Below are 24,477 nucleotides of genomic sequence, written 5' to 3' on the forward strand. Positions count from 1 at the left end.
GCGTCACCCAAAATAGCATAGTTGAAATACAGATACGTAGTCAATATTGCTAACTTCAGATACAGAAATGATACAGACATATGGATTGGATAATCCCATTCAATAAATCATAACCTTTCCAATGATACCTTGCAAGACCCATCTTGCATAAAGTACATCTCAGTTATATCATATTCATATCATAAGCATATTTTCATAAAGAATGTGGAGTGAAACATCACACTATGTATTGCTATTTTCGTATTTTTATTGTTTATCTTGGAATAGTTTGGAATACCTCAGAGGTGCTCTAAAGTACACCAGCTGGCATCTGTCCCCTAAGAGCCATTTTGTCACCTAGAAACTGTTGAAGCACAGTATGCTATGGCCACACCACTGGCATGCCTCCTTTACTAGGGTTGGGGTGGTTGGTATAGGAACTATGCGGAGTTCATACCAGCTGTGGATTCCCTTACGTGAGGAAAAACCCTCAGCAGGGGAGATAAAATCAGTTTCCATCACCCATGCATCGCTTCAGCAGTGCAAAAGAGATCAGGCAAGGAAGGAAAACTGATCCAGCGTAGTTATATTAAGTGTAAGACTTCTATAAGTTCCCAGGGAATCTTGGCCAGTTATCCATTTTTTCCTTTACCATGAAAGATCTCTATGTGAATGTTTGTGCAATAAAATTGTTGCAACATATTTAGTATGTAATATTAACCATCATCCTTAATCACAGCTTCATTATAGCAATGCAGTTAAGTATAGCTCATTTAAGTCTATATGTTTCCAAAAAGTTTAGCATGACAGGAGCTAGATTGTGAAGTATTTTACAGCCCATTTAAAAGATGGTTTCCATATATTTTATGTGAAAGAAGTTGCACAACCTTCTTGGGTTCTTTATGTTGTTGGCATGAAACTGGAAACTCCTCTTTGTGCAAACTGGAACGGGTGAGTGGACAGAAATGGGTCACTCGCTAAGTAGGTAGAGGAGGGAAATAAAAAGGAATAGTTTGCCCTGAGTGAACGAGGCACATGGATTCATGAATGTGACATATAGAATGTTTCTCATAGCACCTGTTTCAGAAGTTGAAGCTCACCCAGGGTATTTTAACTTGGACAATCAAATTTTGATAGACTGATCCAATGCCCAAGCCTTCAGTAGGTGTTGGATTGGGCTATTATATACCTGCAAATCCGCATAGATGCAGACAGCATTATGAAATCATCAAATCAACCTAAAGAATTACTCTTAAAATATAATCAGGATTGTAATAATTCTTGATTTAGTCTGTGTCTTCAGAGAGTATTTTAGAGTATGTTTTGACTTGACAATCAAGAATTAAGTACACAATTAAGACTATTTTTCTACAATAGCAACTGTGCTATGGAAAAAATAAAATAATAATTTAGGTTTTTCATTTGCACTAGATTGTTATTTTTAACTCCTGGGCTAGATTTTCTTACTGCTGGTACAAAAAATTCTAAGTAATTACATTGTATTTGTGACTGGTCCTGAAATCATTTCACACACAACTCCCATGGAAATCTGAAAGGGAATTTAGCACACAGGCTCTATGAATTAGTAATATCATCATTGTACTCTAGTAGGAAAATGGAAATTAAATTTGACAGAAAATTATGTAGTTACAGGTATATTGGTGTCCCTCCCCCCACCCTTTAGACTTCTTTACAGGTCCAAGAGCAAAGCTTAGAGGAATTTGACCGAAAAGTGTCTGAGATAGAGCATCTTCTTCATAACAGTGAGCCTCCATTGGAGTTACAGGTAAGGGGTGACTTATATGGTTAACATGATAGCATTTTTGATAATTGTAATCTAGCCACTAGTGCCCTGTTCACCACAATCATTACTTTTGGTTTGCCTTGACCACAGGGCAAGGGAGATATTTCTGTTGGATATTAGGATCAACATTTAATTTGCCCCTTTTTTGAAGTAAATTGTCTGAACCAAACCAGTATTTTTAAACATTAAGGGCTCAGTCTGTCCTCTGCTGTCCTGGGATCAAACTGTGGCATTTAGGGCAGGGGAGGGCTGTGGGCCAGATCCGGCCCGTCAGGGCTTTCAATCCAGCCTGTGGGATTGCCAGTCCCATGGCGCAGTGGGGCTAAGGCAGGCTCCCTGCCTGCCCTGGCCCCACGGCACCATGTCCCTGTGGCCCCTAGGGGGAGGGGCAGAGGGCTCCGTGCATTGCCCTTGCTTGCAGGCACTGCCCCCCGCAGCTCCAAATAGGCTGGGAATGGGGAACCGCAGCCAATGGGAGCTTCGGAGGTGTTACCCATAGATGAAGGCAGCGCGTGGCGGAGCCGCTTGCACCGCCCCACCCCCAGGAGCCACTGCCGGACATGCTGGCCACTTCCAGGAGCTGTGCGGGGCCAGGGCAGGCAGGGAGCCTGCCTTAGCTGCACTGCGCACTGCTGCCACCCCGGAGCCGCTTGAGGTAAGCGGTGCTGGGCCGGAGCCTGCACCCTGAACCCCTCCTGCACCCCAACCCCCTGCCATGAGCCCCCTCCTGCACCCCGCACCCCTCCTGCACCCCAACCCCCTGCCTTGAGCCCCCTGCCGTACCCCACACCCCTCCTGCACCCCAACCCCCTGCCCTGTGCCCCCTCCCATACTCTGCACCCCTTCCTGCACCCCAACTCCCTGCCCTGAACCCCCTGAGCCCCCAACCCCTGCCCTGAGCCCCCTCCTGCACCCCAACCCCTAGCCCTGAGCCCCCTCCTGCACCCCGCACTTCTCCTGCACCCCAACCCCCTGCCTTGAGCCCCCTGCTGTACCCCACACCCCTCCTGCACCCCAACCCCCTGCCTTGAGCCCCCTGCCATACCCTGCAACCCTCCTGCATCCCAACCCCCTGCCCTGAGCCCCCTCCTGCACCCCGCACCCCTCCTGCACATCAACCCCTTGTCCTGAGCCCCTTCCTGCACACCGCACCCCCCCCCCCACATACCCCAAACACCCCAACCCCTGCCCCAGCCCTACATTCATGGCCCTGCATACAATTTCCCCACCCAGATGTGGCTCTTGGGCCAAAAAGTTTACCCACCCCTGATTTAGGGCCTGATCCAACTTCCTTTATAGCTAATGGATGGATGCCCATTGATTTCCAGGGGAGGAGGACCAGGCCCTTAGCCACTGCTCCAAGTAGAGGGCATTGCAGAGCCACTTTGCACCAAGGAGAACTCCAGGCAGTCAACAAGCTACTTTACAATGGACTTTAAACATGTCTATTGTATTTACCGTGTTCTTTTCTTGTAGGTTCTGTAGTAAGTGAATATAAATGTTTTTGCATTGGTACATTAATTCCCTAGGTTAAGGACAAAGCCTTCTCCCCATATGGGCACAAATTTCCAAAAATGAGCAGAATCAGTGTGGCGAGTTTATCTAGGGGGTTTACAACCCCTGTGCAATTCAGATTCAACTTCTTATGTGCCTAAGCTCTCAAGGATGGTGTTTTGGGGTGAGGACATGACCATTGTAAGCCACTCTGTGGGGCAATTTCTGTGGGCCTAGAACAGCTGTGAATGCCATGGAGTGATCCTGTTGCCTTGTAAGCTGATGGGGACTTGTTCTGCTCCCTTTTGTCTCCACCCCTTCCTTGCTGTGTCCTTGGAAGCCTGCAGTGGAGCCATGTAGTGCTCTGGTGGCAATGCTTCTACAGGATCAGTTTCTGGACAGGGCAGAATGTCAGTGTATGGATCAGAGAAGTTTGGCTTCTTGTTGTTCCCAGAAGTGGAGAGGAGACTAGTGCCCATGTTCAGCTGAGAGTATTCATGTAGTCAGAAGAATAAACTTTACTCATTTAAAGCAGTAGCAACACTTAGTGTAGGATTAGATTTTTTTCTTAAATATCAGAGATAAGAAAAAAAAGAAAGTACAGTAGTTTAGAATGGAGGAAAATGCAATTAATGTAGAAAGGTTAGGTATAAAAAGGAATAAACTCTTTTGAGCCCCATTTTGTAGGAAACTAGTCCAGTAAAACTTCTTATGCTGCTTGTGCATTTCCAATTTTAAGGTCATCAAGTCATCTGTTGAGAACAAAATGGAGCTAATAAGAAAGCACTTACCGAATAAGATGAGACCCAGTGAACTCAATGGCAATTCAGCAGAGCTAAAAGGGGACCTTGACCTTGCCAAGACACAGATTGGGATGACAGAATCACTTTTAAAAGCTTTATTTCCCTCTGACACTTTAGAGATCTTTACGAAATTAGAGGTACTGTATATCAAATTATGCATCTCCTGTAATTTTGATAACCTTTTCTTTCACGGGCAGCTCTTCATATGTGTTTCTGTCATGTATTTTAAAACGGTTGAAGCTGGTAGAACAATGAAGTAAAGAATTTAGCTTGACTCCCAGTATTTCCCAAAGTTACCCAGAAGAAGGAAAGGCCTGCTTTCTTTGAGTATTACTATAGCTAGCTAATTATACATTTTAGCTACCTGAAATAGTAGTTTGTGTTGGGCTTGGTAACCACGCACCACCCCAAAAGGTATTAAATTCCCAGTGCATATATTGGGCTAGGTCACATCAGGATGTTGGGCTATATTGTAGAGCTGTGTCGTTTGCTAGGAGCTGGTGATACAGAGCCAACTATGCTGACTTTATGCCGTGGGGCATTCCTCTATGCAAGGGAATTCCCACTTGGCTATTTAAGCCAACTTTCTATCCTGTTTGCACCTCCAGAAGGGACAAAGCAGGGCTAAGGATCTGGCTTCCTGCATCTAGCCTTGCAGGGTCTAGAGATATCAAATTCCATGTTTAGGAGAGAAGTAAAAATTTATTTGGCAGAAGAACGTTTATTTAAAAAAACCAACAACCCTGTGGCTGCTCAGTGGTTTGAAATGTTAGAATAAGTCCCTGTGAGATGGATTAGTGTGCATAATGCAGGTGAGACAAAGGTGCATGATAAATGCTATTTATTTATGGACCTGCAGTTTGTTATATTGCTATAACCTCCACCTATCTGTTGTGTATGATGCAGAAGTGTGTGTGTGTGTGTGTGTGTGTGTTATAACACCTGCTCACTGCTTAGTATTTATCCCTGTTCATTAGTTACATAAATAATGTTAATATATTTTGACATATTTTGAAATGACCCCTTCTTAAAACAATTTAATGTGTCACAAAACAGCTTTGTACAGTGCATGCTGAAACCTTCTCCTTAACCTTAGATGCCTTTTAATATATCACTAACTCTCTTCGTTTTTAATTTGTTAATTTTTTAAATTTAGGAGCTACATCAGAAAATTCTCCAACAAAAACACCATGTGAAATTACTCCAGAAAAAGACAGGTTGTCTGACTCCAGAAGTGGCTGAATTAAAGAAGCAGCTTCAGTGTATCACTGATTTATTTAATACAAAGAAACACATTTTCCAGGATCATTTTATCAGTCTTTTGAACTGTAAGCAAAAATGGGTTTCGCTTTTAAAGACTGACATACATGTCTGTGTCGAGCAAGTACTTGAATGTTATAACTCAGTAAAAACTGAGGGCTAGATCCTCAACTGCGTAAGATGGAATAGTTCCATTTGATGCAATGGAACCAGCTCAGAATCTGACCCTCAGTCTCCACATTCTTTCTGAGCTGTGGGCCCTGTCCCGCAGTCTTTATTTGCACAAAATTCCTATTGGATTAAATGGAAATTCTGTTAGAATAAAGGCTGTGTAGTGAATCATGGCAGGTCTTTGTGTTCCATAGTGTCTGAGGAACTCCTTAAAGTTCCATCCTTTCAGATCAGCAATAGGAAAGATTACCAGAACTTCGCTGCCGCAATGCATGTGTGAAGAGTGCTTAGCTTCTTGATGTGGCCTATTCATAAGTGTGTATTTTCAGTTCTAGGTGACATATTCTAGTTGCCAAACACAGGACGATGGGTATCGATGCCCAAAGAGAATTTCGCCCACAGAGAATTTCACCCAAAGAGAATATCAACCTGCAGTCACTGGGAATAGCAATTGCTGAATAGTATTTATTTGTGATAGAGGCCAGAGTAGCAACAGTAAATCAGCATGTTTGATGATAGATTATCCCAGGCAACGTTTTCTGAAAATGTCACAAACAGGCCTCTGAGCTGGGTCCTCCAGCATGTCATTTTCACTGTCAGTACAAGGATGGGTTCCAAAAGAAAGACGTAAGGACTGCAGCATTTTCTGTCATTTTGCATGTAGTGAGCAGCAGCATCCAGGAATAGCATTGATAAATATAATTATTAGGAGATTAACTGAAATCTTCATGTTGAGTTAGAGATTTTCTGTTACTGGATAAGAAAAAAAAAAGTCAGACTCTATCTTTCCGCAGATCAGTGTAAGGATTTTAATGACTGGTTCAGCAGCGCTCAGCTGTCTTTAAAGGATTGTTTTGACCCATCAGAAACTAAACAGACATTGGAAGAAAAATTGCAGACGCTCATGGTAAGATATTAGAATATTTTAAAATACAAAATATTTTGGAAGGAGGTTGCACCCTCCCAAGTTAGCAAGGGACTCTGTACTTTGAAGTAGATTCACCTATTGTAGTTTGTAAATTCAGGCTTTCTTGAGTTTGAAGAATGTTTGTTTTAAAAAACACAATGCAGTGTGGCAGTCAGTGGAAGGGGTAATAAAATTGTGTTAAGAAGTGTACATTTGAGATAAAGTTCTAACCTATAGTTAGGAAAGTTCAGATGCTAGAAGGTACTAAATTGAAGTCATTGGAACTTAAGGAAGTGCTTAAGCCTTATGCTGAATCAGGGCCTTAGAGACTAAGTTGATCCTGACCCTATTGAAGTCAATACCAAAACCCTATGGACTTCAGTGGAGCCAGTATTTCACCCTTAGTATTAGTATTATTATTAATCTGTATATTACTGTAGCCACCTAGGAGCCCTAGGCATACTCATTCCCATCAGCCTTTCCTCTCTGATTTACTCCTGGCTCCCTCTCTTCCTCTCCTCACAATCTCCCACATTCATCCTCAATAATGTCATCTTTCACATTGATGACCCATCTGACCCCTTAGCTGCATGTTTCTTTCACCTTCATGTCTTCCTTCATCCTGCAGCTTTGGTTCAACTCTCCCTCTCACCAAAAGGACCGTTCACTTGACTTGATCTTCACCACACACTGGTCTCTCTCTGATCTCTCTGTTGCTCCGTTCCCACTCTCTGACCATCATCTGGTCTCTTTCAGCATTGCCCATCACACACCCATTCTTTGTTACTTAGCCTCTCCATGATTTCCAGTCCATCAGTGTTAATATTCTTGTTTGCCCTCAACCTTTTCCTTCCTGCCCTTTCTTCCCTTTCTTCTGTCAGACTGATACAATGCAAATTGCAGGCTGGAGCAGACAGTCATAGTTTATCAACAGTTGAAGGCTTGATGGAAGAAGTGAGTAGCGTGACCAGATGACAGGAAGAAAATATCAGGACACAAGGCGGGGGGTGGGAGTCACCGGCGGAGCAAAAACCCCCAAAAACCGAGTGCTGCCGGTGTATTGACACAAACAGCTCCCTCTCCCAATTCCCTACTGTGGCCCAGTGCTGCCGGCAGTCGGCGGGAGGGCCGAGAACAGCCGAGTGCTGCGGGCAGTCAGAGGAGATTATGCACCCTCCCTTAGCTCTGCATACCTTCAGCGTCCAAGTATTTACACCATGCTCATCACCATAATGACAGAGCAGAGAAGTAACAACCGATGTAACTTTTCCTTTCACTCTGCATTCTGACATACAAGTCTAGCTGGGTCCAGACTGGTAGCAATGTGTGGATCAGTTTACAGTGGGGGAGCCTCTGGTTTTCATGAGAGGGGGGAAAAAAACCAACCAAGAACAGCTCAGTGCTGCCGGCAGTCAAAGGAGGAAGGAGGGGGGGAAAGAAGGCGGAGTGCAGCGTCCCGATCGATCTTTGGTCGGGACACGGGACAAACACCTAAATATCAGGACGGTCCCGATTTTATCGGGACGCCTGGTCACCCTAAAAGTGAGTCTTAATGAGAGATCTGAATATGAAAGTTGTGGATGCTTGGTTCATTCTTCTGCTTTGTGTACTTTACCCCAGAAGAGACTCTTTGTCCTCTCTTCTTCTTTACTTTCCCCTTATATTTCAAGGGAGTTTTTCCATTTGCACTTAGGTGGGTTTTAAATGAATAGAACACTGTAAATATACCTTGATTTTTAAATGTTCTTAATATGATTTTTTTAAAAAGCCTATAGTGATAACACAAATTAAGAAGTTTATATAGAATATAAATATCTGTTATATAGCAGCAAACTTGCTAAATGCATCTCTAATTTGTCATGTTTGTGCTTTTATTAAGAGTTTCCTAACTTTTGAAGGCAAAGAGAGTGACATCCAAGAGGTAAAATCTCTCTTGACTAAGGTGAAGAGTTATTTGCCCGAAGCGAGTGTTAACCAGCTTAGTAGCTGGGTGAGAGATCAAGAAGCAGAATTACAAAGCGTAACCTCCAAATGTCAGAAACAAGAAAAGAAACTTCGTGCTTCTCTGCAGCAACTCATTAGGTAGGGAGCTAAAATTAATTCCCAGCAGCTTAGTTATAGATGATATAAAGTGATATTCTTAAACAACCATAATGAAGAATAAATAACTCTGATTTTCATTATAAATCATATACTGAGGAATCTGCTGTTTTCTTCTGTTTTGTTTCACTTCTTCGGTTTTCTTAACAATAAAGAGATCATGAGGACCCCGATTCAGCAACATATTTGAGCATGTGCTTAAAACTTGTCAATGGTTCAGTTGAAATCAGTGGGGCTACTCACATGCTTAGTTACGTATGTGCATAATACCTTGCTAAATCACGGCCCAGATCATTTCATATCTGTTACAGTGAAATGTTATTGTCAATGTTTTTTAGTAATTACTGATATAATACTTCTTACTTACCAACATATACATTTTTGTGTATGTTGTTTCTTTAGACTTCAAGAAGACAGCAATGGCTTGAAGGAATGGCTCACCATTCAGGAAGAAAAATTGCCAGAGACCAAAAATGAGAAGATAAAATTAGAAAACTTTTACCAAATGCTAATAAAGCAGAGGTAGCCTTGTCTTGGGGAAGGGGGATAGTTTGTATCTTTTTTGACTCCTCTTTGTTATAGCAGATACACTGTGATTCATTTCTTGTATTTTTCAGAGACTCATTTGACTCCCTGTCTCAGCTGTCAAATTCTTTGAGGGAGTCTGGGTTTACAAGAGATGAAACAGTGTCCGAATCCAGTCATCTCATTAGTCGGTATCAGGAACTACAGACACACATAAGTGAAGCACTAGGAATTAGTCAGACACGATCCATGGAAAGGCAGAATTTTGAAGCGCTTGCACAGAACATGTCTTCTTGGATAAAAAGACTTAAAGACTCAGTTATTGGCTTGAGTTCACGGGAAGGCAAGTTGCCACTGGAAGAAAGGATACATCAAATAAAGGTACTGCAGCACACTTGCTACTCTGATTTTGCCAGTTGAGGGTGATATACGGGAAATGTATGGTGTGTAATAATCTCATTAGACCCACCATATGTCATTGATGATTACAGTGTACAACTAAGCAAATGGTTGTGTGGTTAATTAAACGCAGTTGGGCAGCACAGAACCCTCAGCCTAGGGGGAAGGGAGGGCTACTGTGGCTTTGTGCCCTCCCAATCCTGACTGTTGCAGATGCTGGAAAGATCCCCAGCATAAATTAGACAGCCCAGGGCCTGTGTAAATTATAGCAACCTCCCCACGGTTGCCTTGTGGGCTTCAGTGCTGCCTGGAATATCGGCAGTGCTGTGTTCCGTTGGCTCACCTCTGACAAACCCCACCTATCCACCAGCCCCCTATGCTGAGGTTTGTGAGAGGGTCCTCATAGGGTAAGCCTTACTGTTATCTTCTGCTGTGCCTGGGGTGGGAGAATCCTTCCCCAGCTAGAAATGGGTCTTTATGGTGCTTTGGCCTTTATACGCAGCTTAAAGGAGCTGCAATGGGTGTTAGGCTCTCACTCATAGTATTTGAAGCAAATTTTTGCTTTATTTTCTCAGAATGATATTGGTGTTTTGTTCTTCTATAGCAGTGGTTCTCAACCTTTCCAGACTGCTGTATGTCTTTCAGGAGTCTAATTTGTCTTGTGGTCCCCCAAGTTACACCTCACTTAAGAACTACTTGCTTACAAAATCAGACATAAAAATACAAGTGTGTCACAGCACACTATTACTGAAAAATTGCTTAATTTCTCATTTTTGCCACACAGTTATAAAATAAATCAATTGGAATATAAATATTGTACTTGCATATTAGTGTGTAGTATATAGAGCAGCATCAACAAGTCATTGTCTATATGAAATTTTAATTTGTACTGACGTTGCTGATGCTTTTTATGCAGCCTATTGAAAAACTACACAAATATCTACCGGAGTTGATGTACCCCCTGGAAAACCTCTGCGTATCCTGAGGGGTATGCGAACTCCTGGTTGAAAACCACTGGTCTGTAGAAGTATTAGGGAATGTGTGTGTTAAATATCTGAGGTACATTTTGGAATGCTAACATTTAAACTGGATTATCCATCCAATTATTATCATCAATTATGTAGGACATAGAAGTGATAATTGTTTTTGTTCAACAGCAGTAGACAGAGAATAAAACATTTTGCAGGTGATACCCTTTGTTAAAATAACTACAAGTAAATGAATAAAGTATGTTACATGTTCTGCTTCTGCTCTTGTGTTTAATGCAGGAAATAGTTTTTCTCAAAGATAAGGGAGATGCTAAAATGCAAAACATCATAGCCTTGGGCAAAATCTTAACAAGTATTGAAGGAGTGAAGGACCCCACCATTCAGCAGACTATTTCTGATCTCCAGAATCAATGGGAGTGCACTGTTCATTTAGCCACTGAATATCTAAGGTACCAAGGAGCTTACAAAGAGAACAGTACTATAGCTTGACCTACTACAGCTATCAATTCCTCTTCCTGCTTTGCATAGTATATAGTTTTTATGCTCTTTGTTTTGGCAGGACAAGAAAATGACAACTAGAAAAATGTTTGAATTTCTGCACTATTCATGATGGGACATATTGTGGCCATGAGTATGGGGTATGAGGAGGAACAGCAGAAACCCCTAGTAGAAAGGTTTTGGCCAGCTCAGCCAGAATTCCTCTGGGAGCCCAGGATTGAGTTGGCAATGCAGAGAGGAGTTGTTCATCCAACCCCAGTTTTGGAATAGCTATTGGCAGCACTAGCCTAGTGCCTTCTTTGCTCCCATTGAGATGGTAGCTGTTCCATGTGCCCTTTGCAACCGATCCAGGGCCAGCCATGATCTGGCCTTATAACAGATTTACACTGTCAGAATCAATCTTAGGATTTAAGGAAATCTGTGTGTCGCTAGCAGCCCAGAGTTTTTAAGAGACCATGTAGTGATGTGACTGCTTACTGAGGGCCTCTTCATGGCCAGGAGTGCCTCTGCAGTGCATGGCTAATAATTTCTCCCTCAAATAGCTCCTTAGACAGACTCCACACATTTTTCTGAGGTCAAAAATACCCCTGCTTGGAAACTCGGTTTATTCACAGAAAATAGCTCGATTAGTTATAATTATGTCCCCCAGCCAAACATTTCTCTTCCTACTTTGAGGCTTCCTTGTCTGGAGAGATTTTGTACTCTTTCCTTGCTTGCCCAGAGTCGCCTGCCTTAGCAGGCCACTCACAGCCCTTTCTGCCTGAAGTCTTATTCTCAAATCCCAGGCTTTGCTCAAGCCAGCAAACCCCTAGCAGTCTCTGTACTCTCTGAGTATCTCCCCTTCACTACAGCCACCTGCTGCCCCTTATAGGGAATTACCTGATTCCACTCAGGTGGGGCTCATCCTGTAATCAGGGTTAGCTTAGCCCCAGACTCTCTGGCCCATGGGGCAAGTCACCCTGTTAGAAACCAGTTTGTTCTAGCTCTGCGAGAGATTCTTCTTGTTCACATCACATGAGTTGAAACATGCAGTATCTGTCCATGCTGGAAGACAGAAGGCCATGGATGTGGTTTAATTAGGTTGCATCTTTATTCACTTTCCTCCTCATACCCCATACAAATATCTGGGAGTACCAGGCAACAAGTTGTAGAGTGCAGGGAGGAAGGGGTCATGTCCCTGCTGATCCAGACATAGGAGCCCCAACCCCCCCACCCCAGCTCCCTTAAACAAGGTCAGGAAAAGGAAGGGAGGTCAGCTCCCCGCTGATGAGATGGAGGAGCCCCAACCCTCCTTACTCAGCTCCCAGAAGGGATTCTTCCAGCCCAATCCTGGTAAAGAGGGCATCTCCGTGGCTCTATGGGGTGTAAATACTCCTTCCACTCTTCCAGTGAGCAGGAAGGGCAATGCAGTGACCTTGACCTCACCCCATTGTGCCCTTCCCTGTAAGCTTTCCTCTTTCTCTCCCCCCTGTTGCAAAGAGTCCTTAAAGGGGCAATGCCCTTCTTCTTCCACCTCGCCGGACACAGACCCACTCACATAAAGGTTGCAGTGGGCACATTTCAAGAAGAATTCTTTTCTGGATTCTAGTCACTGTTTTACATTAAATTAATAATGTTACTCTGGATTTAGCTACATCTATTTATTTTGATCTGTTCATAATAGGTCATATTTTCAGTTATTGGCACATAAGTTCCATCTGCAAAATACATGCACTGAATGTATGAACATATAGGAAAATGTGAGTGTGCTGCTCGCCTTTTGTATGAGTAATTATAGTTGCCTGTTTTTCACAGTATTTAAATCCTTTTCATGATCATGAAAAGGTAATATGTGTATTTTCTATAGTATATTACATTTTTCAAGAATCCTTCAACAAAAGGTTCATAAAGACAGTAAGTTTAACTTAGTAGTTAAAAATAAAACTTGAATTGGAATGAGAAGCAAAGAATATACAGCATGAGCAGCAGGTCTCAGATTCTAACAACTATGTTTTCATAGGCTGAGATTTAAAAGGAGCCTAAGGGATTTAAGCACTCAACCACCACTGAAATGCAATGATATTTGGATGCTATACTCCCTTATGCCCCTTTGAAAATTCATGCCTTACTATTTATGGCTAATTTACAACTCAAAGAATAGACCTCAGGAATATAATAGGATCTAATAATTTAATGTCTGCAATTTAATATTTCAAAACAAATAATACAAAATCCTTGAATTCTATTATTATATTTCCCCCCCCCCTTCTTCAAGCCACCAAGAACAGATTCAACTTCAAAGCAAACGATACACGCAAAGCAAAGAAGATTTGAGATTAGTGCTGACTGAACTGAAGAAGCAGCAGCAGGAATTAGGTTTTGATGTTCAGGCTGGTTTGCAGGAGAAACAAACTCAGTTAACAAGTTATATAAAACTCCTGCAGAAAGCAGAAGGTTTAATGTTCCTATTAAATGAATTAAAAAGCTCAGGAGATTACCTACGGGATTGCATTGAGGATTCCTGCTTCATGGAAGAATCACGGATAGAACTAAAATATCTGCATGAAAGTCTGCTCAGCCACTTGCAGGTTGGAATCATGCCATATTTCCTTATCATATTATTAGTTTTCGTATACCTAATTATTTAAAGTTCTCATTATTTGCTTGTTATCTCATTAAGCTATCAGATCAGAATGTTGTGGTACAAAGTGAGGACACTCTGAAGTGAACTTCTTTACTAGTTTCCTATAGTGAAATAATTAAAGCCAAATCTTCTCCTCTGGGCAAAGCTGAAATAGTTGTTAGTGGTGAGTTCCTCTGCAGATTGGTAGGTACAGAATCCTTCCCCAGGCCACAGAGTGGAAGGGGGAACCACTTAAGGTTTTGATCCTCTACTGCCTTGCACTTTGCCCAGGGGTAAATGATTACACAAAGTGGGGGCAGGTGAGTGTGAAATACTGACAAACAACAAAGTGCAAAGAAGAGGAGAAAGAGGCCTTTTACTAATCTGTTCCTACAGAATTACTGTAGCCTTCACCGCTGTTGTGTCCTCCTCCCTCAGGCAGGAGGATGAGAGTTAGCTGTTGGTTCCACATAGGTGTTGATCCGCTGGCTTTGTCTCTGCACCTACCTTGACGTTCTCCCTCCCAATATCCTTCATGTTTGGACAGAAGATAGATCCTCTGAGGAGCACAGCTGTGCAATGTGGTCTCCCTGGGCATGTTCTCCACATCCTGTTTATTGTTTGTTTATGGTGGTGCCCACAATGGGCTAGATACTTTCCAGACAGATACTTTCAAGAAGGGACAACCCCTGACCAGAGGAGCTTACATTCTAAAGATAGACAAGTGATTATGGGAAGGAGAATAACAAACAGGGATTTTCGTACAACTACATTTAAAACTGTGCTTTTTTACAATGCAGTGATGGGAGGGATATAACTGTCTAAGGGATGGATCTGCCTGTTTGTTTGATCATGGTGAAGTACAGTTGCCATTAGTTTTAGATGCAAATAACTGGCAACCTTTTTAATTTCTAAATACTTTAATTCCCTAGCAGTGCTATTTAAACCCTTCTGTAAGCATCCATCCATATGTACTGTGTTTTGAATGAGGTAACACTGCACTAAATGTAGAAACTGCTTGGCTTCTAGAACTCCGCGCAGGCACTGGAAGGTCATGGTCAAGAACACCAAGTGTTCCAGGATACACTGGCAGCCTTGAGTAGCACGCTGAAGAGACTATCAGCGGAGCTTTGTCATTGTACTGATATCTCAGTGGAAAAGCCAGCAGCTGAGAAACAGCAGCAGTTGAAATTGCAGGTATGATGCAGTTTTTGGATACTATTGTTAATGGATCCCTGCTGCAGTACTGCGTTTATAAAAGAGGAGAGTTAATTATATTAATCCAGTTAACTAAACCACCCCGCCCCCTCCAAAATGTAAAGTGTGGGTGATGTACCTTTTCTGAGGTAACTGCATTTATGACCCTGCTCCCAATGGAGTCAAGGGACTTTTGCTGTTGGCTTCACCGGAAGCAAACTCGGGCCCTAGATCATTTAGATTTCCAAAACTCAACTTCTGTTCAGTGGGCACAAGGAAGAGAGTGATTCTCAAAGATATGGCTGTTGTGTCTAAATTAGCCCATGTTCTGAATGCAGACTGTCTGGATAGAGTAGCTCGGGTTGAGACAGACCAGACAATTGCATGAGCCAGTTTGAGTATTAAATCTTTATTAAAAACCTGGTATTTTTGATTCTGTGAAAATATGCTTCAAAGGAATATCAGTGTTGTCACTGAGTGTAGAAAGATATTGAAGGATGACATACCAGCTCAGACCATTGGTCTGTCAAGTCAGGCACCCTGACTCTAACACCAGGGAATTCCTGTTGCTTCAGAAGAAAGTTAACTCCCTCATTGTCCCTCTAAGAGGTTGTTAAATGCAGTACATAATAGAGGTGTGCGGAGGAAGGAGACTTCCTTCTTAAACCTTGCCAAGTATGAGAATGCAGCGGGTCGTATTAAAGGGTGAACTGTCAGATTGGAGGGAGGTTACTAGTGGAGTGCCTCAAGGTTCGGTTTTGGGACCCATTTTATTTAATCTATTTATAACTGACCTCGGAACCGATTGCAGGAGTGGGCTGATAAAGTTTGCGGATGATACGAAGGTGGGAGGCGTTGTAAATTCGGAGGAGGATAGGGATATCCTGCAGGGAGACTTGAATGAGCTTGTGAATTGGAGTATCAGAAATAGGATGAAATTTAATAGTAAAAAGTGTAAGGTGATGCATTTGGGGATGACTAACAAAAATTTTAGTTACAAGATGGGGACGCATTGGTTAGAAGTAACGGAAGTGGAGAAGGACCTAGGGGTCCTCGTAGACCGCAGGATGACTATGAGTCGACAATGCGACGTGGCGGTGAAAAAAGCCAATGCTGTCTTGGGATGCATTAGGCGAGGTATATCTAGTAGGGATAAGGAGGTCCTGCTTCCGTTGTACAAGGCGCTGGTGAGACCTCATTTGGAGTACTGTGTGCAGTTCTGGTCTCCCATGTTTAAAAAAGATGAACTCAAACTGGAACGGGTGCAGAGAAGGGCCACTAGGATGATCAGAGGAATGGAAAACCTGTCGTATGAAAAGAGACTAGAGGAGCTTGGGTTGTTTAGTCTGACAAAGCGAAGGCTGAGGGGGGATATGATTGCTATCTTTAAATATATTAGAGGGATTAATACGAGGGAGGGAGAAGAATTATTCCAGCTAAGTACTAATGTGGATACGAGAACGAATGGATATAAACTGGCCGTGGGGAAGTTCAGGCTTGAAATTAGACGAAGGTTTCTGACCGTCAGAGGGGTGAAATATTGGAACGGCCTTCCGAGGGAAACGGTGGGGGCGACGGACCTGTCTGGTTTTAAGATTAAGTTAGATAAATTTATGGAGGGAATGGTTTAATGGTAAAACATAGTAGTCGAGGAAAACCAAGCAATGGTAGGTAAATTGTACAATGGCTGACAGGGGTCAGGCTGGAGACTCTTGCCTATATGCTTGGGGTCTTACTGATCGCCATATTTGGGGTCGGGAAGGAATTTTCCTCCAGGGCAGATTGGCTGAGCCCCTGGAGGTTTTTCGCCTTCCTCCGCAGCATGGGGCAGGGATCTCTAGCAGGAGGGTTTCTGCTGATTGAAGCCACCTAAAACAGGATTGGGGACTTCAACAGCAGAGTCCAGGGAAGGGGTAGGGACGGTTTTGTGGCCTGCAGCATGCAGGGGGTCAGACCAGATGATCATAATGGTCCCTTCTGACCTTAAAGTCTATGAGTCTATGAGTATAAGTACAGCATATGCCCTGAGGCATAAAATGTGATTGTTCCATTAATTTATATAGTTGCAGATGTTGTTCCTGATCACAAAAGCATCCAGCTGTCTTTAAAAATACAGTTGCAGTATTTGACTTTCTGCAGCCATCAAGTAGGCAGGCTTACTTGAATACTTCATGAGTCTTGCAGCATAAGTTGCCCTTCATGACAAAAGTTAATGATTTTAGTAATTCACTGTATACAGCTATTATTATTATTATTATTTTATTTATTACAAATGTCGTCTTAACATTGGGTAAATTGAATGAAGACACTTTTCAATAAAAAATGTTTTCCTCTCATTTAAAGGAACAGGCACCTTTTAGTCAATGTGAAGACACATTAAAGATGATTTTGGCTTTAGCAGAATCTGTTGAACAAAACACCTCTTTGCCAGGACAGAAGAGTACTAAGGATGAAATGGAAACACTTCAGTGTAAACACAGGAATTTGAAGGACAGACTTAAAAATGTCACGCAAGAGGGTGAGAATATTCTCAGTGACACCCCTGAGTCAAAGCATGCATTTGCTGTTGAAATAAAGACGCAGGATAAGGCAGATACAACGATAAAGAGAGAGAAGCAGGTCTTTTCTGATATTCCTTTTGCTGTTGAAGAGAACAGCAGAACAGAAGAGCTGGAAGAATGCTGGAAACTAAATAACGTAAGTATGTGTGTTTATGACAACCAGAATGAGAAATTCTGGGCAAAGAGGCATCAGTCTCTCAAAAGCATGTAATTAATTGCACCTTTTCAGTTTCCTAATAAAACTTTCCATTAATTGCACAATTATAAATCCAAAGCACGTAAAAGAATTCTCCACACCTGTTCAGCACATTACAATAGTGTGATACTCACTCTCTATTTAAAACATCTGTGATGGGTTGGATCACAGAAACCCCCTTTGGGAACTGCCAACGGATGTGCTGAGACCACCTCTGAGCCCGTTTTCCCTGGCAGCTTGGGACGTCAGTGCCCTGCCTGCTTTGAGCCAGACATGCTAGCCTGCTACAAACCCAGATTAAATGGAGTCAAGGAAGGCAGGGGCAGGGCTGGGACCGGACTGGAGGAAGGCTGGGTTCAGGGCAGGGCCTAGGCTACAGCAAGGCAGGAGCAGGGCTTGCAGTGAGGCAGGTACACCGAGGTAGAAAATCCAGAGGCGTGTGCAGTGAACACAGTGGGGGGAGGGATAGCTCAGTGGTTTGAGCATTGGCCTGCTAAACCCAGGGTTGTGAGTTCAATCCTTGAGGGGGCCATTTAGGGATCTGGGGCAAAAATCTGTCTGGGGATTGGTTCTGCTTTGAGCAGGGGGTTGGACTAGATGACCTCCTGAGATCCCTTCCAACCCTGATATTCTATGATTCTATGAACAGCTGCTGATCCTCTGCAGCTGTTGGGCTTAAGAGCATGCCACCTGACTGCCTTAGCCAATCCAGTGTCTCTGCTATGGCCCAGCTGTGCTCCTTTGCTGCCTGGCGACTGGCAGGTGCTGCTGCAGACCCTCATTCCTGACACTGACTTCACATCATCCAGGTGTCCCGCTAGCTCCCCTCCCCTTCGGGTGGCTCTCCTGCATGTCTTCATAGGCTAAAGCTCAGTTGAATAAATATCATACATCTTGACTCTAACTAATCATTTAAGAGCAAATTTTGATGCTTTGACTGTGGGTTAAGAGCGAGAACCTTCCTCCACGAGCAGCTCCACTGACTTTAGTGGGACCACAGTGGAGTAGGACACTACTCTGTGTGAGTATTGGTGTTAGCATGTAGCTCTTTACTAATAGTAAACTTAAAAACAAAACAAAACCAGGAGAAGCACAATATAGGGATGCCGGTGGTGACTGAACAGGGTAGCATGCAGGGAAGCGGAGCACAGCTGAAAATGTTTCCTACTACTCTGTGTGATAACGAAATGACAAAGGCAATTAATCAAAAAGAGGAGGTAATTGTACTCAAGGTGGTAAGGGTCAGCTGAATAAAAAAAAATACATGTTTAAAGTTTAATTACAGAGGGAATGATAGCAATAAACATCCCATTCAGTTACACTGACGTATTCTCGCCTCGGTGTGTGGGGATTGACGTCTCTAACTCCATGATAATGAAAATGAGAAGTCATCCTATACGCTCGAAATACATGTGGATTGATTTATTTCATCCGTGTGAGTGGCCTTGAAGTGATTTGCTGACAACGCTGTGTTGCAAGCCATTTGACGCTGGAAATAAGTCTACACCTGTGATTTTCTTTTAGCATTTTACCCCGCCTATATGTATATCTGTGTTTCAGTTTATAAACACATGTGCTCTTTGCGTAGTGTCTGGCCAGATGTAATTAGTATCTACTACTGTACCTGTACCATAACCAGAGTTTGGTTACAAAAACCTGCAATGACCAGATTGTGGCTTGTGCTTTGTGCTGGAACAAAGGAATAAGGGTGTGTAAGTCGCCCCATACTCCCTTGTGCTGGCTATCTGTATCCTGGGGAGCAGCATGGGAGTGGAAGCAGAGCCTACGTGTTCTCCCACCATGCAGGGGGCTGGAATGGGACAGGATTGTGTGAAGTCTTGGTTCTGACCTCACCCCCCCCCCCACTGCCCTTGAGACAATGTATTTGCTGCAACAGATGTGTTGGCAGATGTATAGACCAGTGCACTTTTGTTCCTTCCTTAGAGCAGCTGGGGAGCTGGGAGGAAGAGTGTGACTTTCCCTCTTGGGCTGCTCCTGAGGCAGTGCAAAAATGCACTGCTCCTTACTCTGGGTCATAATCTCTGTGGGACACTGAGAATCATAGAATATCAGGGTTGGAAGGGACCTCAGGAGATCATCTAGTCCAACCCCCTGCTTAAAGCAGGACCAATCCCCAGACAGATTTTTGCCCCAGATCCCTAAATGGCCCCCTCCAGGATTGAACTCACAACCCTGGGTTTAGCAGGCCAATGCTCAAACCACTATCTAGCCCAGATTTCATTCAAACATAAATAAAACTGAGCAAAACTCCCTGTTGAATCCATTTCCAGAAAATGCCTCACTATATACAGAGGCTTGCTGGACCAAAACAAGGCAAATTCCAGGGCTGGGGACCATTCTCTGAGAATATTTTGCCTTGTGTCCCACAGGATTCTACTCCATTGAGAGTGCAGAAGGGCATCAGTCAATCTCAAGCATTAGACTGGTACATAGGAAGAGACGCGTAGTCTTTTACTATATGTATCCAGGAACCAGACCAGGTAGGGCTTTATAGATCAAAACCAACACTTCGACAGGAAGCTAGTGCATCCCACATATACAGCAATGTAAAAAGCGCAAGTCAGAAGAAGAGAGCTAATCCATCACTAACCGCAATTTTTCAAAACATTTGTTATGACAAAATTACAGTTCTGCTTCTTCATGTAAATCATCTTCCTTACCATAACCTTGCCCGGTGTCATCTTTTACGTGTCATAGTTGCGTTTGCCTCATTTATTTGTAATTGTAGGGTTCACCACCTTGTCATTTGAAATACTGTAATTATTAGTCAGCATGTCTGATTAAGGCTTTTTGATTACTTGTTTCTTCTTTTTCCTAACACAGCAGTGTTGGGAGCACTAACTCTGCTGTGCAGGGGAGATTTGAGGGAGAGGAATTACTCCCCTGTCTGGCTGTGTTAGGCTGGGCCTCAGCATGTGTAGTACCTGAAACCCCACATACATATGAAGAGAAATGTACACCATATAATACCACACTGCATTTTCCCTACTTTCATTTCACTTGTTTTTTCATGTTTTTGACTTATGTTCCGTCTGATGATGCCATCTTCACACTTACTCTCTGACAGCTAGCTGACTTTTTTCATTTCCTTCAATTTCATGGTCCTTCAGGGCCTTTTAAGATGAAACTTGGTGTTTCTGTCTAGTCGATACAATTGCTGTAGCTGGGTAGTTAGGGTAAATGGAAAAGTTCCCTGGTTATTTGATTTTCCTGACTGGATATATTTGGTTCACAGTGAAAAGGGAACAAGAAGAGTCTTAATTTATGTTGTTATTATCTTGTTTATTTCCGATAGCAACTTATGTGCAAGGCACTTTCCAAACTGGGCAGATGGCACAGTCCCTGCCCTGAGGAGCTCACAATATAAGCAGAGACAGACAGAGAGTTGTGGGTGGTGGTACAATAGATAAACCAGATGGCCGAGGTGATACTTGGACACCTCTTAGTAATACAGTGTTGTAGATATTTGTATTATTATGTATATTATGGTGCCACCTGGAATCTCCCACTGATACCAGGCCCCATTGTGCTAGGTTCTGTACATACTTCTAGTCAGAGACAGTCCCTGCCCTGAAGAGCTTGCAATCTAAATAAAGGGTTGGGGAAGGGAAGTAGTATTAGCTCCATTTTACAAATGGGGAATTGAGGCACAGAGAGATTTAAGTGATTTACCCAAGGTCATACAAGGAGTTGGTGGCAGCACCATGAATTAAACCCCTTTCCCTGTCCAGTGCCTTAAGCACAAGGCCATCCTCCCTATCAACCGCAGTATATAGACTATTCACAAATACTCCTCAAACGTCCCATGTCAGCTCATGGAGAGGATAGTGATCTTGCAAATGGTCAAGAAAGGGCATTCCATGTATGGGGAGCATGGAGATGGTTATGACAAAGGAAACAAATGATGTGCTGAGGCTGGCATCACTGCTAAACAAAGGGGGTTTGGGAGCAAAGTGAAACAAGAGCAGATGAGTAGGGTGGGAGAGAGTTAAGCAGGACTTTAAAGACAGTGATAAATAGCCTGAAGAAGATGCAATGGAGGAGGGTAAGCTGAGGAGGAATTCAAAGTGGTGATGACATCACCAAAATGATGGGCAACATCTTAGCACTTGTATGAACTGTATTAGTGAATGACCTGGGAGACCATAGAAGAGCAGGCTGAGATAATCCAGGCAGGCGAGGACAAGGGTCTGTATGAGAATTTTAGCTGCAGGGACAGAAAGAAAAGAATGGGTTGTAGAGATGCCGTGGAGGAAAGAGTGGCAGGATTTGGGCATAGCTGGAACACATGGGGCTAAGTAGAAACAATAAAAGTAGAGATCCTTCATTGTTATGTATATTGCAGAATGAAAAATTCTGTTTTACATTCCAGGGTTCAAATGTGGAAATGGTTTTCCAGAAACAGCTTCTTCCTGAAGCCCAAGGAAATGCTGAATATATTGGGGAGGAACAAAAGGTTGCTGAGCTGAAAAATCAAACTGCAGAATTGGATGTTGTGTTAGTAAATGAGCAACTAAAAGAGATAGAGGTATGGAACCCCAGCAAACTCATTCCGTAACTAATTACATAGCTGAGTTTATTCAATGTGGTATAATATAGCTAATCACAAAACTATTAAACTGTTGCATATAGTCTCATTCTACATTGGACTGATGACACAGTCCCACATGACATCCTTGTAAGCAAACTAGGGAAATGTGATCTAGATGAAATTACTATAAAGTGGGTGCCCAACTGGATGAAAGACTGTACTCAAAGAGTAGTTATCAATGGTTTGCTGTCAAACTTGGCATGTGTATCTAGTGGGGTTTCGCAGGGGTCAGTCAAAGGTCCAGAACTATTAAATATTTTCATTAATAACTTAGATAATGGAGTGGAGAGTATACTTATAAAATTTGCAGGTGACACCAAACTGGGGCGTATTGCTAACATTTTGGAGGACAGGATTAGAATTCAAAACAACCTGGACAAATTCGAGAATTGGTCTGAAATCAGCAAGATGAAATTCAGTAAAGGCAAGTTCAAAGTACTTCACTTAGGAAGGAAAAATCAAATGCACAACTACAAAATGAGGAATAACTTGCTAGGCAGTAATAGCGCTGAAAAGGACCTGGGGTTTATAGTGGATCACAAATTGACTATAAGCCAACAACCTGATGGAGTTGCGAAAAAGGCTAATATAATTCTGGGGTGTATTAATAAGAGTGTTGTATGTAAGACATGGGAAGTAATTGTCCGGCTCTACTCGGCACTTTGCAAGGCCTGAGCTGTAATGCTGTGTCCAATTCTGGGTGCCACAATTTAGGAAGGACGTGGACAAATTGGAGAGAGTCCAGTGGAGAGCAACAAAAATTATGAAAGGTTGAGAAAACCTGACCTAAGAGGAAAGGTTGAAAAAACTGGGCACATTGAGTCTTGAGAAAAGCCCTGATAACAGTCTTCAAATATATTAAGAGCTATTTTATAGAGTTCAGTGATTGTTATCCATATCCACAAAAAATAATGGGCTTAATCTGCAGCAAGGGCAATTTAAACTAGATATTAGGAAAAAATTTCTAACTGTATGGGTAGTTAAGTTCTGGCATGGGCTTCCAATGGAAGTTGTGGAATCTCCGTTGGAGGTTTTTAATAAACCATTGGACAGACATCTGTCAGAGATGGTCTAGGTCTACTTGGTCCTCCCTCAGTGCAATGGGCTGGATTTGATGACCTCTCAAGGTCCCTTCTAGCCCCACATTTCTATGATTCTATGATCAACTGTGTGAAAACATAGTTTGTGTAAATCCATCTGCATAAACTATATATCTGTAAATGTTTGTCTTTGCATGCAAATATACCTGTTTTATACTTGTCTGCTGATGTGCAATTGTACGTATATGTGTGGGTATGTGTGTATGTACATGCATGTGCCTATGTGCATCTGTGTGTATGCTCACATGTAACTGAGCATGCATGTGTGTTCATGTGTACACAAATCTGCAATTTTAACTATATTTTGTAAAGACAGTAGGAAGTAAAAATGGTGAAAATTCTCTTTAATTCTCTTTCTTTTTTCACTGTTTGTGGATGTGACTGTAGAATTTATACACTGAACTGGAAAAACAGAGAGCCACAGCTTTGTCTCTGAGGCAAGAGTTGTCACTCAACACAACAGAAATGAGCACATCAAACCTGCAAAGCACAGAATATATGGTTTCTTGCTGGGACAGGTTGCTTCAAGAATTGGAAGCCATTAAGAAGGTTAAGCAACACCATTATCATCTAGTTAATGATTATCAGGAAAATCTGTCTGCTGTTCAGTCTTCAATGAAAAGTTTATCAACAGAAAAAGAAAACATAAAAATGTAAGTACAAGGAACTTTTTTAGTTTACTCTATGGGGACCACACTTGGATCTCTATTACATCAGTGTAACTGATGTAAATCAACCTAAATGAAGTTACTCTAGGTATGCACTGGTATAACTGAAATCTGAATATGGCACTGTATCGATTTAACTGAAGTTACTTATCTATCTAATAGAACTGGAAGGGACCCTGAAAGGTCATCGAGTCCAGCCCCCTGCCTTCACTAGCAGGACCAAGTCCTGATTTTGCCCCAGATCCTTAAGTGGCCCCCTCAAGGATTGAGCTCACAACCCTGGGTTTAGCAGACCAATGCTCAAACCGCTGAGCTATCCCTCCCTGTTATATAAGGACAGAGCAAAAAATTGGTTTAGTCCAAACCAATTAGTATATTGGTAATAACATTCCATTGCATCTAGAGCACTTCCGTAACAATGGCTATGAAAACTATTATTATTATTTATTACTTTTTGCTATGCTAGCATCTAGAGATCCTAGCCTCATTGAGTTACATGCTTTATAGACACATAACAAACAGATGGTCCCTACCCTGCAAAACTTACTATCTAAGTGCTGTATTATTAAAATATTTTTTCCAAAGTCATGGCAGATACAAAATAGATCACCA

General features: G+C 42.5%; 1 protein-coding gene across 7 annotated transcripts in view; it reads left to right on the top strand.

Annotated features, from left to right (window-relative positions):
* Positions 1 to 24,477, top strand: part of SYNE2 (spectrin repeat containing nuclear envelope protein 2) — a 257,594-nt gene that overhangs the window by 88,926 nt on the left and 144,191 nt on the right. For all 7 annotated transcript variants that reach the window (XM_034767822.1, XM_034767824.1, XM_034767818.1 and 4 more), the window contains 13 exons: positions 1,664 to 1,765; positions 4,017 to 4,217; positions 5,237 to 5,408; positions 6,306 to 6,418; positions 8,298 to 8,500; positions 8,921 to 9,040; positions 9,136 to 9,424; positions 10,711 to 10,880; positions 13,184 to 13,496; positions 14,561 to 14,728; positions 17,072 to 17,425; positions 21,879 to 22,034; positions 23,585 to 23,850. In XM_034767822.1, the coding sequence (XP_034623713.1) occupies positions 1,664 to 1,765; positions 4,017 to 4,217; positions 5,237 to 5,408; positions 6,306 to 6,418; positions 8,298 to 8,500; positions 8,921 to 9,040; positions 9,136 to 9,424; positions 10,711 to 10,880; positions 13,184 to 13,496; positions 14,561 to 14,728; positions 17,072 to 17,425; positions 21,879 to 22,034; positions 23,585 to 23,850 (2,627 nt within the window). The remainder of the gene's footprint in view (positions 1 to 1,663; positions 1,766 to 4,016; positions 4,218 to 5,236; positions 5,409 to 6,305; positions 6,419 to 8,297; positions 8,501 to 8,920; positions 9,041 to 9,135; positions 9,425 to 10,710; positions 10,881 to 13,183; positions 13,497 to 14,560; positions 14,729 to 17,071; positions 17,426 to 21,878; positions 22,035 to 23,584; positions 23,851 to 24,477) is intronic.

This window comes from Trachemys scripta, chromosome 4, assembly GCF_013100865.1.
Source record: "Trachemys scripta elegans isolate TJP31775 chromosome 4, CAS_Tse_1.0, whole genome shotgun sequence".
NCBI classification, from domain to species: Eukaryota; Metazoa; Chordata; order Testudines; family Emydidae; genus Trachemys; species Trachemys scripta.